Genomic DNA, 16,286 nt, shown 5'->3' with positions numbered 1-16,286 from the left:
TAATGCTGCAAAACGCAGATTTAATTTTCCTCTAACTTATAGTGGGTGTGAGTGTGTGCCTTCCACAGACTGCTGGCCGAGCCTAAAGACCATCATTTATCAGTGTCACTTCTAGAGAGGCGCGCTCTGCTCTATCAGCTAGGACAGGCTTTATTCTTTAGCTGTCTCTCTTACTTTTAACCAGTGTTTCTCTCTCTCTCTTCAATTCTCTGTCTCTCTCTCTCTCCCTCTTTGTCTTATCTTCACTTGGTTGCAGTCCTCTTTACTTTTTTTTTGTTTTCTATTTTCTTCCAGACCAGCAAATTACTGCACCAACAAACACGCTCACAGCCCTGAGTTACTTTAGTGTTTTAGAGAGATGAGAGGAAAAATGGAACTTGTGGCGTGTGTTTGCGTGTGCTCTGCCATGATGCTGTTCTACAAAAATATAAACAAAAATGTAGGAACATCCCCATCAAGTAAGAAACACAGACACTTGGTGTGATACTGTGGACAGTCATTCAGATTTGCAGTGTCTCCAGTCACATCAGCACAAGCGTCTATAAAATTCCATTTCATTTCAATTCAGTTTATTTGTATAATGCAAAGGCACTTTAAAGTGTAAAGTTTAAGACCTTACAATATATAACTGTATACAGAATTTTACAAAATCTACTGGACTTAGGAGGAAGTGACTGATGCATCAGCTCACAGTGTGTGGCAACACATTTGTTCCATTATTCCCTCAATGTACAGCATCATATTGTTTCCCTGCTGTGTTCTACATCTGTTTATCAGTAAACCCAGGAGGGCATTCAAACCCACTGATTTATTAGACACAGCCTGTGTGTGTGTGTGTGTGTGTGTGTGTGTGTGTGTGCGCGTAAGATAAACCTCTTTGTTGATTGATCTGGAGGTGGTGTGTGTGTACCTGATGATGTCGATGTGTCCGTTCTTTGCGGCTAGATGGAGAGGAGATGTGCCGTTGGGGTCAGTGGTATCTCCTTTTTTGGGCTCCAGCAAAGCCGCACACATGTTACTAGACAGCAACAACTGGACCACCTACACACACACACACACACACACACAAACAGGTTTGAAAATGACTGTAGATTGGCTATAACTGGTACTGCTTTTGAAACTATTGACTAATAACACAGGTTCTTACCCCAACTCTGCCAAACTCACAGGCCAGGTCCAGAGGCGTTTTCCCTGCATTATCCACAATACAGGGGTTGGACTGGTGCTGCAGTAGCATCTCAGACTGGAGACAAGAAACACACATACACGCTAAAGCTGGCAGTTCCATTACAATAGATCACAACATTTCAACTTTATTCTCCAGATTTCAATTTTAGTGATAAAATGTAAAAAAACAAACAAACAAACAAACAAAAAAACAGGTAAAGAAGCAAAAGCAAGTCGACCCTGGATGTCAGGGTTTGACACAATATATGTAACATAGCTAGAAGCTTTTAAGATTGAGCGAGTAAGCTGGAAACATTCAAATCAGCCAGAGGCAATGATTTCAACCAAATTATGGAGCTAACATTAGCGTAATCAGCTAAGTGGCTGCAGGTGGTCGTTTGAGGCAACAAATATTAATTGACCCTGCAGTGCTTTGGACAGAGGGAGGGAAATAAAGCACCAGGACAAAACCTGCAGGGTTGATTACATTCAAACTGCACGCAGAAAGACCCCAGACAGCCAATGGGTTTGCACCACTGCCCCAAACCACATGTTGCAAGGATAAAAAGACACACACACACACACACACACACTATTACTATGTATCACTCACTCACTATCGCAAAGTGATAATAATTCAGAGAGGTATTTATATTCACGGGGAGTGTACAGTGTATCTGTAACAAAAATAGACTTTAGTCAGATGTCTAAGTGAGTATAAAGTGAATTCATCCCTGTAGAGGCTTCAGCTTGTCCCTGGAAATTGATCTCACAGTAAAATGAAGGGAAAGGAAAAGCTTGGTCGAAACAGTAAAAACATGAGAGGATAAATTTGACTCACAGAGGAATAACTTCATTGTGTTTTCAGTTTTGTAATGTACCTCAAATTCTTTCTGTGCTTCGCTTTTGACTTGGGGGATGTTACATGATTTATCTTTTAAGCTGCTGTCTGCTTCAGTTTTTGCGATATTTTTATTTCTTTTCCACAATCACACTGAAAGCAGCTGTGGATTGGAGTTGCCCTTCATAAATCATGGTTATTTAATAAAGAAGAAGCAGCGGTTCTTCAGTTTTGGAGCCTGTGGATGCTCAGCATTGCTCTCCTCTAGGGTATGGAAGCTGATGTGGTGAGTCTGCTATATTTCATTGTTGTTGCTTTGGCAAACCTGCAGCAGCACTGCAGTGTATTCCCCCATATTTCTTTCAGCTCAAAAAGCCTCTAAGATGAAATTTTCTTTTTCTGTTTTGTCTCTTGACATATGTGTCATCTAGAGTCAGTTAGTAACACTATGTACTGAATGAATAATAGGGGGGTCACTAATGCACAGTAAACGATACATTAAATAAGCTGATGACCTTGGAATTAAGATCTGTTGTTGGCATCATTTCATATCAAATGCTGTATTCATGAAATGGCAAGAATAATACCAACAAACACTGATTAAGCTACTGTATGTCAACATGTAGAAATAACAACTCTTAAATCCAGAGATGCATATTTAAAAGTCTGAACATTTTGAAGTCAGCTGATCCTAGATAATGACGTGATTATCATGGTAAATCTGCTTGCAGGCAGCCGCAATAAGCTGTAAATGCAGCACTAAGATGATAATGCGACGTGATAGCAAACATGCAGCTGATACGGATCAACATTATTCTGACCACCTAAAAAAAATCTTTCTTTTTGTTTTTTTTTTTTTTGTTTCCACTAATTCCTGTGAAAATGATGTGAATCGTGATAAACGACTGTATGTACAGCATAACGATAACTGCAAAGACCAACTAATCTGGGTGGCAGAAAGGATTTCAGGTTCCTCAGACCTCCAGTTTAAGCCCTGTTTGCTGAGGAGAGGTGCAGAGGTGCGGTATTGCTCACCACGTCGTAGTGGCCGTGCTGCGCTGACAGGTGGAGAGGAATCTGTCCTTCATCTGATTGGCCATTGACAGACGAACCAGATTTCAGCAGCATCTTCATAGGCTCTGCTTTCCCCTGCCAGGCAGCGTAGTGCAGCGGCCGCATACCTGCACAGTAAGGACACACGTGGTATCTATATCGCTGTCTGTATATACACAACATAAATACACATACTGATGTTTATTAATGTGTATGAGGATGTCTGTATGTTGAATGTATGCTGTATGTCACCGTTTCCTCTGTTTGTTGTAAACACTTGTTTATAGGAGTGTGTGTGTTTTTCCTCTCACCTTTTTGGTCTCTGATGTCAACAGCAGCCTGTGACTCCAGCAGCAGGGAGATGAGCTCCACGTTACCGTTAAGAGCAGCATGATGCAGCGGGGAAAACCTACAGTACACATACACACACACAAACAAATCACGGTTACATTTGTGATTTCTGCTTGTTTTCTGTTATTGTTTATTTTTATGCCCCCTAAATGACAGACAGCTCCAGCTTTGCTATACTCAGATATTTTGAACTTACGGAACAACATACAAAGTAGACCGCCCAAACACACATGCAGACATGCAGGTCAGTGATAATGGCAAAGCTTAGCATGACAAATGTATTTAATAGCAGAGGATTAGGACCAAATATCTGATGTTTATCTACTGCAGAGCTAAAAATAGAGCACAGGGGGAGAGGATGGGTGATGTGATATGCAGAGGATGAAAGTATTATATTATGTAAAAGATGCAGTGTAAATATTGTATATTTGTGTGTGTGTGTGTGAGAGCGACTAAAGGGTCTGGTGAGTAGAAGAGACTAATATTTTGGATTGGATTCTTGATGGATAAAGCATGAGAGAAAGTTTAAGAAGAAGAAAACATGAGTTAACATCAGTTAACCTGGGGAAACAAGCATAAATGAGTAGACACATGAAAATCCCCCTCTGTGTCTTCCTCACACACACACACACACACACACACACACACACACACACACACACACACACACACACACACACACACACACACACACACACACACACACCTTCTATTTGACTCATATCAACAGTGACATGCGCCTCTTTCCTTCTCTCTGTGAATCGTCTATTCCCTAGAGAAAAACAGCTTTCAGAAGATTTTGACACTGTAACCTCAGAACAACTACCTACAAACTTGAGGTGGCACGTTAGGTTCACATATCCAGGTTATCAGCAGTTGATTCAGTCTTAGGTTTTATAATGGAGGCCACATTTGCTGGAATGGCAATAATGCTTCATATTGAAACTTTGGTGCAGTGACTTTAGGCCGAGTCCTCATCACCAACGTTGATTACAATCCAATAAAAGCAAAGTTTGCTTGGTGTTCACGTGTATGTACAATTTATCTGGCACACAATCACAATTCACATTCCTCAAAAGGATTACACAGTTGAATACGATGAAAGCACGTCTGAAGAACAAAACACGACTATTAGAACCTTTAAACAGAGTAATTATTAGGCAAACACTGAATTGTTTGCACTTGTCACGGTCCCTGCCCGTCCTTGTCCCAGTTTGACTATTTTCCTGTTCCTGCTCTCACTCTCTCTTGTTCTCCCTTCTGTCGTTGTCCCTGTCTGTCTCTCACTTCCTGTCTCTGCCGTCCTCCGTCTCACGTTTCTCCTCCTGTCTTTGTCTGTCTCCCTCTTTTCTCGTCGTTTTTCTGTCACTCTGTGATTTTCTGTCCCTGTCATGAATGGTCCAGTTCCTGGTGTCTGTCTCTCCCCTCTGTTTTACCTGTTCACTCTGTCCACTCTCCTCTGCCCTGGATACCTGATCTGTTCCACCTGTGTTTTCCCTTTCTATTTAGACACCTCCCTGAATTCACTCCCCTGACACATTGTGCTATTTCATTCCCACAGAAACCACTCTCCAGCATTTGTTTTTGACTTGCCTGCATTGGTAACCGGACCCTGGACCTGGACCTGACCTTATCCTCTGGATTGTGAGACCTTTGACTCTGACCCTGTTCTGTCTCTGACTAGCCTTTTGGATTGTGGACTGTGGATCTGATCACTGTGTATTCTGGCCTTTGCTATTTCCCTCTGACTCAGATTTTTGGATTTTGAACTCTGTATAGACCAGTTTCTTTGTACCCGACCCGTGTTCTGGATTTTGGTTTGTATGACGTCGCCTCTGGTTCCCCTCAGCTCTGCTTTGCTATATACTTCTCTGCCCTTGTGTTCCCTCATTACTGCCTCACCTTCCCACAGACTTCATTACCCAGTACTCCCTGCTCAATCAATGTCATCCCCTTTGTTGCTCTCACTGATCCTGCCTACGTTTCCCAGAACCCTCTGCTCACCAGTTATTGTTTCCTGTTTGGTTTTCTGTTCTTCCTGCTTCTCTTCTGCGTCTAGTGAATCCTCACAGCACTACAGAGAGTCAGTCTGTACAACTAGAAGGTTTTCAAGAAGAAATTGCAATAACTACATGTTGGAATCAATACATATCTCTTCAGTTCCCTTTGTTGCATTAGAATACATTCTGTACACAACATTTACTGCTTTTTAGCAGCAAAAGGCAGAGAAATCATCTCTGGGGTAGAAAGGCACACTGCAAAAATTACAGTTAGCTATGAATGAAGTATAAATCCTGCTAAGACAGTAAGTAACAGGGTGAAGCTACAGAACAGTCAATTAGACTATTAACAAATTGAGAGGGCAGTTGTGATGTCTTCTGGTTAGCCCATAACTCAGTTTTGTTCTTTGGCAGCTGCTGCGCTGCTCTGCAGCATGTACACTGATGTAATCTGAATGTGCTGTAACCGTGGAGATGGTACCATCCACCACTGGCAAGTAGCCAGTGTGAAAATACAGGCTATAGGATCCCTGTGTGTGAGTGTGTGAAAAAGACGGGTATATTGGAAGATACATGGAAAAATGAAATGGTGAGGGAGTGAGTGCTAAATAAAGTGCTGCACTCCCAGAGTGACCTGCTCTAGTTTATTCACTACAGATCACCCATCACTCCTTCCTTCTTCGTGTCCTTCTCTCTGCTCACTTTTCTCTCATCTTCTGCCTATTAATTCCTTTTCTCCCTCCCTTTTACGTTTCTACATCATTTATCATAATCATGGTTAACAGTAAACATGTTTTTATTTTGTTTTTTTACATGATCCCTGACATTGATGAAGTGGTGTCTTTATATGTGGGTCAGCTGAACTCCCCATCACCTTTAAAATGGCTCATTTTCCTACTTTTACTTTGCTTTCTTGTTAACAGAGCTTGATGATCAGTGATCAACAACGCCTGTGAATCCCTGTGATGCTCGATGCTGCCGATGTCTCTGACATAACTAATGTGATGTCAGTCAGAGGCTCCCTGTGGACGCACTACTTCCTCTGGCTTGTGACTGGTCCAGGTTATTTTCCCATCCATTCTGTCTGTCAGTAGATTTGCCTGCAGGAGCTTCTTTTTGGTAGATTTAAACAAACAAGATGTGGCAGATTTTGCCACCCTTGAAGAGAGCTAGGATAGCTGTTGCCCTGTTTCTTTTTGTTGTTAAGAAACAGTGCAAACTACCAAGCATCCCTTCAATTTAAATTTGAATAAATAATAAACAATCAAAGTTAAAACTGGGACTTAAACGTTTTGAAATAGGATGCACTGCACTGAAATAATTAATTAAGGCCTTTGGGAAGCAATATTTAAAGCTTATTGATGGGGTACCCTACTGTATTTGTTGACAATGCTAATCAGTGGGAAGCAGGAAACAGTCATTAAAGTGCTGTTGTGGAAATTCACCAGGGCAACGTTGCTTGACAAAGATCCAGAGGAGTCCTGGATTGGACGGCAACCCACTAGTTGGAAACTTCTGTCTTTAAGGCTAAATTCAGAGAACAAAAGTCTCCTGTGCACCACATATAACATGAAAGACTGTAACATGATAAACTGCAGCTTTGAGCACTGATATGTATCTGTGGCTATTTATAGGAGGTTTACAGTAAATCCTGCTGCCAAGACGTCTTCATATACCTCACTGTTCTCCACACTGTAAAGCACAGTGATTTCAGTTGTTATAAACTGCCATGCTTTGTCTACACAAATACTGACAACCATGTTTTAACACATAAATCTGCATATATCAGTATAGAGCAAGGCTATTTGAAGTTAAAGAAAAAATGGAATGACACTATCATCGTTACATGTGAAATGATCTACCGCTGTATTCAACATTGTTGAAAAACAAGCACTGAATAAAATATTGGCTGCAGTTCCAGCAGCCCTAAATTCAACCACGGCTTGTGTAGCAGCGCGCTGTTCCCCCTCAAACACTGAGGTGTGTTCCCACAGCGCTTGTACGGCAACACACTTCTCCATCCTCGTGACGGCTGAGTCTTCTTCCCCTTACTCTCCTCTCCCGGGTTAAACAGGGATACCATTACACAATGCTGCACTAGCTAAATAAAAAGGCACTGTGCAGTGTGTGCCAGCGGGGGTGCATGTATGGGGGAGGGGCAGGGAAGCCCTTGCTTTTGCCAAGTAGTAAAACCTGCCATACAATATTCATACCTCCCTTCTCCTCTCCTCCACCACCACAAACAGTGGGGTATTATTCCGTATACAGTTATATTTTGTAAGGTCTTAAACCTTAAACACTGATAAGTGCCTTGAGATGACTGATCTGTTGTGATTTCGTACTATAAAAATCAAATTGAATTGAAATCTGCCTCTCTCCAGACCTCTATCCCCTCTGTTCAGCCTTGGACGACCCCCCCTCCACAGCTAACACCTCTCCGTCTCTTTTTATGCATTACACCTTGTTTGTTTAAGTCACAGAAAAATTGTCAAATCAACACACTTTGTTTCACATGAAACTGTTTTCTCACTCACCCAAATCCTGCTGAACGATTTCTTGAAATCACTATTGGCACACTGAAGGACATTATCAAAAAGTTCATCAAGACTATCTCACATAATGCTAAAAACAGTCACAAGCTGGGGCATATTAACAGCGTTATCATGTCTTGGTTTTTTACTTCCTCCCACCAGCTGCCTCTGTTTATCTATCCGTCGCTCATCTCTATCTGTGATCTTTTCAAACTCTGCTCGTCTTTCTCCTAACCCTCCCTGTACATCTGTGCATATACAGCAAATCTCAGACTAGCACGGTCAATCTCATCGCCATATTTTTGGTGCCGTTTTGATGCTGGACTGTCACCACCTAAACTTCGCTCAGGTCCTCTTGTCACACAAACACACACTTTACACAGGCACACATGCTTTGACCTATTTCCATAATGAGACTCTGCCTCCCTGCCTGTCCAGCCTGTGACAGGCAGGGAGGCAGAAGACAGACAGAAAGAAAGGAAGAAGGACAGAGAACAATCTGTCTTATATCTCTTATTTCCCATCTGCTTGAGTGCAGCTTACACTCTTCTCTGACAGACCAACAACCTTTGTATTTAGAGTGATTTCTTCCTGGTAGATTGATGCAGTCTTATATTTTCTATTCATTTAGACATTGTTAATGAGTGATACTTTGGTTTACATCGAAAACAACCACATTACTGTATGTTGGGGACGGGTATCTAAGACCACAACAAAAAACAGAAAATCACAACATTAGCTATACCTTTTAGCTCTTAACTGTATTATAATAAAGATGAAGACAGTGCTGGAGTCACAATTGGAGGCACCAGGAAAAATACGGATTGGCTGCTTCTATTCTGGCCTATTGCTTCTGTACACTTTCATTATTAAGCCTTTTTGCCGGCTGACAGGTGAGTGCACTCACATTGCCAAGGTGTCTGAAGCAAGAAGCTTCCAAGTGTACTAAATTACAAGCTGGTGTCTTCGGAGGTGTTTAATTTAGAGTTGGTGTTCACGATGTTGCTACATCAGAATACTACACGTGGCAGGGGCACTACTCCATTTTCTGGATCAGCTGCAACAATAATACCACCTGCCTAATACAGTGTAGGTCCCCCTTTCCAAAAAACAGCTCTGACCTGTGGAAGCATGGGATCCACAAGATCTCTGAAGGTGTCCTCTGGTATCTGACACTAGGATCAGCAGTATATTGTAAAAGTTCTTTTTAAAAGTTTCAAGTTGGGACCTCCATGAATCGAACTCCCATAGTTCATCTCTTCCACAAGAAATGACACACATGAGCCTGGATGTCCACATGACGTTAAAGAAAACGTGGTTCATCAGACCAGGATGGAGGATCAGACCACTATCCTCCACCCCTCCGTGATCCAGTTCTGATGCTGACTTAACCTTTGTAGGGGCATATACAGGTGGACAGGGGTCAGCACGGACGCTCTGACCGCTCTGCAGCTACACAGCAAGCTGTGATGCACTGTGTGTTTTGACAGCTGTCAATCATAGCATCTCATAGGATTGGACCAGATGTGCTACCCTTCACTCCCTATGTGCATCATTCAGCCTTGGGTGCCCATGACCCTATCACCAGTTATTCTTCACTGAATCACTTTTGGCAGGTGCTGACCACTATATGCCGGGAAAAAGACCTGCTGTTTCGAACATGCTCTGATCATTACACTTCTTAATTTTTTCCTGTGTCTAGCACCTCAACTTCAAACACTGACTGGCCACTTGCTGCCTAATTCAGTATGTCCTGCCACTCGACAGGTGTTAAGACAAAGTATTCCATTCACCTGTCGGTGACTTGCACACCCTCACATACAGTGCAGAGCAAATATAATTACGGAGAAGGTCTCATTCCCAGGTCTCAATGGTTATGTCCCTGTTATGGTCCATAAAGAGGAACCTTCATTCTCTGCACTCTAAGTGCTCTGTTGTCACGTGACATGTGACGATACATTAGAGTATGTCCTAACATGTTTAACCTCTGTGTCTTTGTTGTTTCTCACCCACCTTTCACTGGCTCCATCACCTCTCTCTCTGTTTTGCTCCTACTCGATTTAATAATTATATCAATAACATAGAAATGTTGACCAGCTTTAGTTGGACTCCTGCTGTTTTAATGATGGTGCAACATCAGCTGATCGGAGCCACTTAGGAAATGCTACTTCACACACACACACACACACACAACACACACACACACACACACACACACACACACAGCAGCAGAGGAAAATCTGCAGTGACAGATCCCAATTAAGAGCTTCTTTTACACAGTAAGTTCATTACAAATCTCCAAGTGATTGCCAGGAAGAGTGAATAAATCTAAAATGAATTCACTTGTGCAGGCTCATTAGCAATGTGTGCTCATTATAGACAAACACCAAACATGATCCATGCATTTCTGCCATACATAATATTCTTGACTTGCTTGTGCAGCAGACAAACATGCACAATCGTGTCAGCATCAGCCTGCATGAAGCACTTAATACTGTGGGAGGAATTAAGGGGCAAAGAGGCAATAACAGTAAACACACTAATTAGATTGCACTGTTCACTTTCACTTAGAGCGGCTAAGCCGCTCAGTGAGGATTACTTTTGATCTTTATCGTGACAGAAACCACTTTATTCAGAACAGTTTGTAGTGTTTTAGCTCAATTTTAAATTATTCTCTCAAGGGTTGAAGCTGGCATGACTCATGCTTGTAGGAATTTGCATTTCTATCTTTTGTTGCTTTCTGCTGCCCTGTGCAAGACGGCACAGAAGTGTAATACACGCCCTGCCATCACCACGCATACACACACACACAACCTGCTGCCACCACTGCAGCCTACTGAAGTTCATTACAGTGGAAATGAACAAGTCATTTTTCCCTTCCAATGAACACCATGACACGTTCATCACACTATTATTATTATTATTTTCTATTAAACCTGTTTTATTGTATGTGCCAAATTACTGTTTTGGTTTAATCATGATTGAGCAATCAGCCCTGCAGTAAAAATGTCAACGATTAAACAGAACTGATTACAATAGAGTTTTTTTTTTTTCCTTATTCAAATAACCTGCACCAAACTAGATTACCCTGTGATCTGTCAGCAGTACCAGCATCTGCCTCACTAGCTGTTGAGTCGATTTCATGGACAGTCATCACCAGGGCTGGGAGCGCCGTAGTGACACAGCAGACACGAGTGGAAGTGCCCTGCTTTGCACTGTTCTCTGTCCCTCTACTGCTATCACTGTTGGGCTTGTGAGGTTTACAGTGTGCCACGTCAGAGCTCCTGCAGTGCTCTGTTTATCATGACACAGCTGAAACAAGAAAAAAGCCCAGTGATTCAGCTGACTGGCGTCATCAACTTTTATAAGGCAGCACTAATGCATTTGCTGGGTTTCTTCACTCATTTATTCTTGTTTCCCCATTGATATATATGACATCTGATCTGATTTTACACCGTGCACCTGCAGACCACCAGTAAATACACATACACTCCTATCTATCTTTAATCTGCCCCATTATATTATGGGAACAGGGATGTGAGCCACAGTTAGATATTTTTGTTTGTTGCTCTTTTGTTGGTTTCAAGCGGCAACTCAGGAACAAGTGCTCACATAGCCACGTGGCCACACACACATAAACACATCGTTCTAGTTTGTACTTCTGAAAAAAATCCTTCATTGTTTAGCACTATGGAGACAGAGGCAAAACTACCACGATAATACAGTTTGTTATGTGATTGGAAAAAGGGGAGGGGTGAGAATGAGGAGTGCATGATGGAGGTTAGAAAAAGTACAGGAGAGGAGAGAGGATGGCAGGGTGAATGGAGAAAGTGAGGGCGAATAAAAAGTTCAAACCAGTGAGAGAGACATGACGCAAAACCTGGACGGATAAATGGAAATACACAAGAGGTGATCAGGACATGGGAGGAGTTAGAAAGCACTCACCCGTCTGTATCCTGGAAGTTGACATTCACTTTCTTTGCAGAACCGAGGAGCTCTGAAACACAATAAGATGAAATATTAATTGGTTTTTGCAGACGATAAATATTAGCACCAGCTGCTTGGTTTAGTCCTGTTTTGTGACCAAATGCAGCAACAGAAGTGCTGTTTCATGTTCATGCACAAAAATAATCACCCCACATGATGATATGAGCTACATCTGTGATGCTGTTTGTTTGTTTGTTTTGAATTTAATGTTGAAGCCAAAGAACATTTTTCACTTTCTTCTAAATGAAAGAGACAGAAAACGTTTGTTTGTTATGAGTCCCATAGCCGTCATATTTCCTCAGCTGCTCTTCGAGCTCGCTACTGTCTGATTACGCATTGAGTGAGGTAATATGAGTCACATTCAAAATGCACAGACAGAAATATCCTTTTTAAAAAAGGTGTCCAAAATATTTCTTCACAGTGATCTCAAAAGATTGCGAAATAGGAGAGAAGTCTAGAAACAGTTTCAGCCGCATGCAGAAAACGGCTCACGTGTGCCCGGTTCTGATTCATAAATCTTAATCGCTGTGGAAAGTGATTACAGTACAAGCGTGTGCACGTGTACAAGTATATTTGCACTCCCAAAATTTGCCACAAATGAAAAGAGAAACTTTAAACATATGTTTGCATATTGACAGCAGAGCGACAGTATTATAGTAGATCTACACAAGACCTAATACATCATATGGAAATCAGGATTGTTGACACAACATCTAAACAGTGTTCGAATATGGGATTACGTCTGCCTCAAATTATATTTTGGGTAAATTATGAATACAACGAAAAAGACTAAACCAATATGAAACATCACTGCATAAACTCGGCTCAACATAAACTCTCAACATCTTGTCTGATCCTTATTGTAACAACAAACAAATATTATTTTGCTTCACTTGCTGTGGGAATGTAACGATTTCCAGATATTGTGGAGGAGAGTATGAGCAAAGATCAGTACAGCAATGGGTCAATAGGTGTCAGCATGTCCCCTTTCATGTCTGCTTGAAAAAATGAGGACGCTACATCAAGGAAGGACCTGTGTTTTTATATAGAAATGGACACAGCTGGACTCTCTTCAAGAGTCAAATATAATTTGGACATAAACAGATAACAATGATGGACAAAAACTGAATTGGGAAAAATAGTTAGAAATGTCAGATTCAGGAAGTTATAAGTCAGAAGGAGTGCATGTATACATGTACAGTGTGTGGTGGAACCGATGCTATCCTCACTATCCAGCATGCTGTTTGGGCAAGACGAGAATCCCGTATCTCTTCTTCTTTTAGCTGGATTTTCATGACACGGCTTGAGGAGAAAAGAGAAGAGTTCGGGTTGATGCAGTGGATCTCCCGGCTAATACAAGTGTGACAGAATGTTAAAATGAAATCCTGTATAGGTATCAAGGTTTCTAAATCTCTAAAAGAAAAATAATACCGCATGTATACATTAACATAAGATTCACAACCGTAACAGTGTGTAACTTCCTTTCTCCCATTAGGTAATGATGCAGAGCTGAGGCCCAGCAAATATGAGCCTGAACTCTGTTTAGTGTCTTTCTCTCACTCCCACATACACACCCACACACACACACACACACACACACACACACACACACACACCCACACACACACACACACACACACTCCCTCCAGGGTGCAGGAAACAGGACAGTCCCTCTATTGTAGAGGAGACAGCTCCCAGCGCCACTGGGAGAGGAACATTGATTTCCTAACAGGCTATTTCTGGCCTCTAAATGCAGGGATTCACTCACACACTTGCCCACAAAAAAAAAACAAAAAAAAAAACACGCAAACACACACATCAGGAGTTTTCAAATGCAATGTCTCCATCCTCTCTCTGTGTGTATTTGTTGTGAGAGGTGTGACACCATAGAACCTGATATGCATCTAGTACCGTTCATTACAGTTACACTAAGATATGGTTACAGCAAAGATCACATAGTGAGAAGATGAATGAAATTAAACAATTTAAATCAAAGAGGAGAGAGAAACAAGAGGAATGATAGGTGGGAAATTTTCCCATTTTGGTTATGTCACAATAATTCATATGATTAAATCTCCCCAAAACATGCACACTAACACTCTTGCCTTGCACATCTGTCCAGCATCAGCCTCTAATGTGGTTGCCAGCTGTCATAAAGTCTGATCCCTGTCTCTGTGCAGACAAGCTGTGTGACCCGCCATCACTCTTTTAATGTCAGAATGTTTTCTAGACAGACCTTTGCCATGAAAACTTTTCACCCAGTACATCTGATTTCACAAGTGGTCACAAGTTTGTTCCTTTCTTTAGTGGATGCACTCTGTCTCAATTCTGCCCGTGTCCTTTAGTGATGCCCTACATTTCCCATGAAGCTGGGTAAACCATCCCCAATTGGCTTTTAACTGTTACTATGTTTAGTTGTTTGTATTTTCAGAAAAGGAAAAGGGCAGGAGATTATTTATTATGCTGATGATAAGACTAAAGTAGCGATTGCAGCACATTCCTTGTTTACCCTTTTCACCATCTTATTCTAAACAGGTTTGCATGCTAACAATTGCTATTCTCCCTGCCTCACCCTGTGACCCTTAAGAGGTTGGATATTAGAATTTACATGTCTACAAATGTCTATGTAATAAATGATGAATTAGAATTAATTATACTACTTTTCATAAATACTTTTAGGAGTACATTTCTTGGGGGGAAACTAAACAACCTACAATCTAAAGCGGAGTTAATCGGCCACTTCTATTAACAATCCCCTGGCAAAGGTCAAAGGTCAGGGATAGCGGAATGGCACTGTGGAATCTTTTTTATTCTAGTGTCTATGCCTGAGTGGGCTTGCATGTTAGAAAAGGTCAGATATTTCCATATAGTAAATATGAAACACAGGTAATGAAGGTGAAAGAATATACAGTACTACGTGTTCTTCAGGGGAATTATCCACAGTCGGCTGATTCTCTGTTTTCTTACCCGTGGCTAACTGGACTGATTCTATCCTCATGGGACAGGAAAAGGGAACAGTGTCACTGCTTTTCTTAATATGCTGTGCTGTTATATAACATCTATCACCGGGAAGAGTCTTTTAAAAGATGGAGTTTATATTGTTCTAGGCACATAAAATACATTTATATTACAGAAAGGAAGAGAAGGGGAGGAGAGGAAACCTGCTAGCTTACACTCTTAGATAGTCTTAGCCCTGTGTCTTTCTCCTGTGTCTCCAAATTTCTCTTTCGTTCTCTCCCTCCTTTCCCTGGCAGTGACGATGGAAAATAGTGTGCTGGACTCTGGAGTTCTCTCTCAGAGCAGACCTGTTGTTTTGGCCCTGATCGATCTGCCCCCTCTCCTCCTCCTCTTACTATTTCCTCCACCTCTCCACGCTTCTTCCTTTTCTCTTTTCTACGTGGGCCATCCTTTCCTTCTCAAGTGATATCTCCTCTCTCTCCTGCAGTGTGTGTAGCACTTTAATGATGTTGGCAGGCCTTGTAGCTGGGTCTGTCTTCATGGATTCATGCTGCGTTATTAAGGCAGCCTCTTTGCTCTTCAACACAGCAGAGTAGAATAAAATGAGGAATTTAGTAAAACTACACCTTCATATCTCATGTCTTCATGTAAATAGACCTCTGAAGAACAGACTAAAACTGTCTTTTAACTTTTATTACTCCTGTGTGATGTGACCAATCAGAAAAATAGTAATTTAACAAGGTGCACATAGTTGAAGTCGGGGAAAGGAGTGGCTCTGCAGATCCTTTCAACTGTTTATAACTCACTGTTTTGGCCTGCTCCACCTGCTCTCCATGTTTCCAGCCTACAGAGATAGTTGCTGTCAGAAGAAAAGCCATAAAAATCGCTTAAACACCAGAGCAGCAGAGAAACAGTGATAGCTTGCTGGTAACACAGTGGACCAGCGCATTATGCAATCAGTGACCTCCCTCTTCATTTTCAGACACGGCCGCCCCGTGTCATCAAATAAGGAGAGGAGCTTTGTTCAAGACGTCATATAAGGAAAGACTGGGCAAGAATGGGACCTCTGCCAAAATCATCCCCTGCTTGCCAGATGTACACACACAGTAAATCAGCATACACACACACACACACACACACACACACACACACACACGCACAATGTGCTGCGTCATGAATGTGTACACACACAGTGACAGGCAGCTTTTCATCCAAACCAAATATATACCCATTACACATTAGAGTGATTTGTGAGCACATAACTCTAAAGTCTCCAATAATTAGCATGAATAAATTATCTTCATATAGCAACACATACAGACATACAGACTACTGGACTGTGTGTGTGTGTGTGTGTGTGTGTGTGTGTGTGTGTGTGTGTGTGTGTCAGCATGATAA

General features: G+C 41.7%; 1 protein-coding gene across 3 annotated transcripts in view; it reads right to left on the bottom strand.

Moving 5' to 3' along the window:
* Positions 1-16,286, bottom strand: part of caskin1 (CASK interacting protein 1) — a 78,602-nt gene that overhangs the window by 28,516 nt on the left and 33,800 nt on the right. For all 3 annotated transcript variants that reach the window (XM_026346817.1, XM_026346825.1, XM_026346809.1), the window contains exons 2-6: positions 11,889-11,940; positions 3,373-3,470; positions 3,044-3,189; positions 1,148-1,243; positions 911-1,041 (exon numbers count right to left, since the gene is read on the bottom strand). In XM_026346817.1, the coding sequence (XP_026202602.1) occupies positions 911-1,041; positions 1,148-1,243; positions 3,044-3,189; positions 3,373-3,470; positions 11,889-11,940 (523 nt within the window). The remainder of the gene's footprint in view (positions 1-910; positions 1,042-1,147; positions 1,244-3,043; positions 3,190-3,372; positions 3,471-11,888; positions 11,941-16,286) is intronic.

This window comes from Anabas testudineus, chromosome 8 (genome assembly GCF_900324465.2).
Source record: "Anabas testudineus chromosome 8, fAnaTes1.2, whole genome shotgun sequence".
Lineage (NCBI taxonomy): Eukaryota > Metazoa > Chordata > Actinopteri > Anabantiformes > Anabantidae > Anabas > Anabas testudineus.
This window is presented reverse-complemented; position numbering and strand designations above follow the sequence as displayed.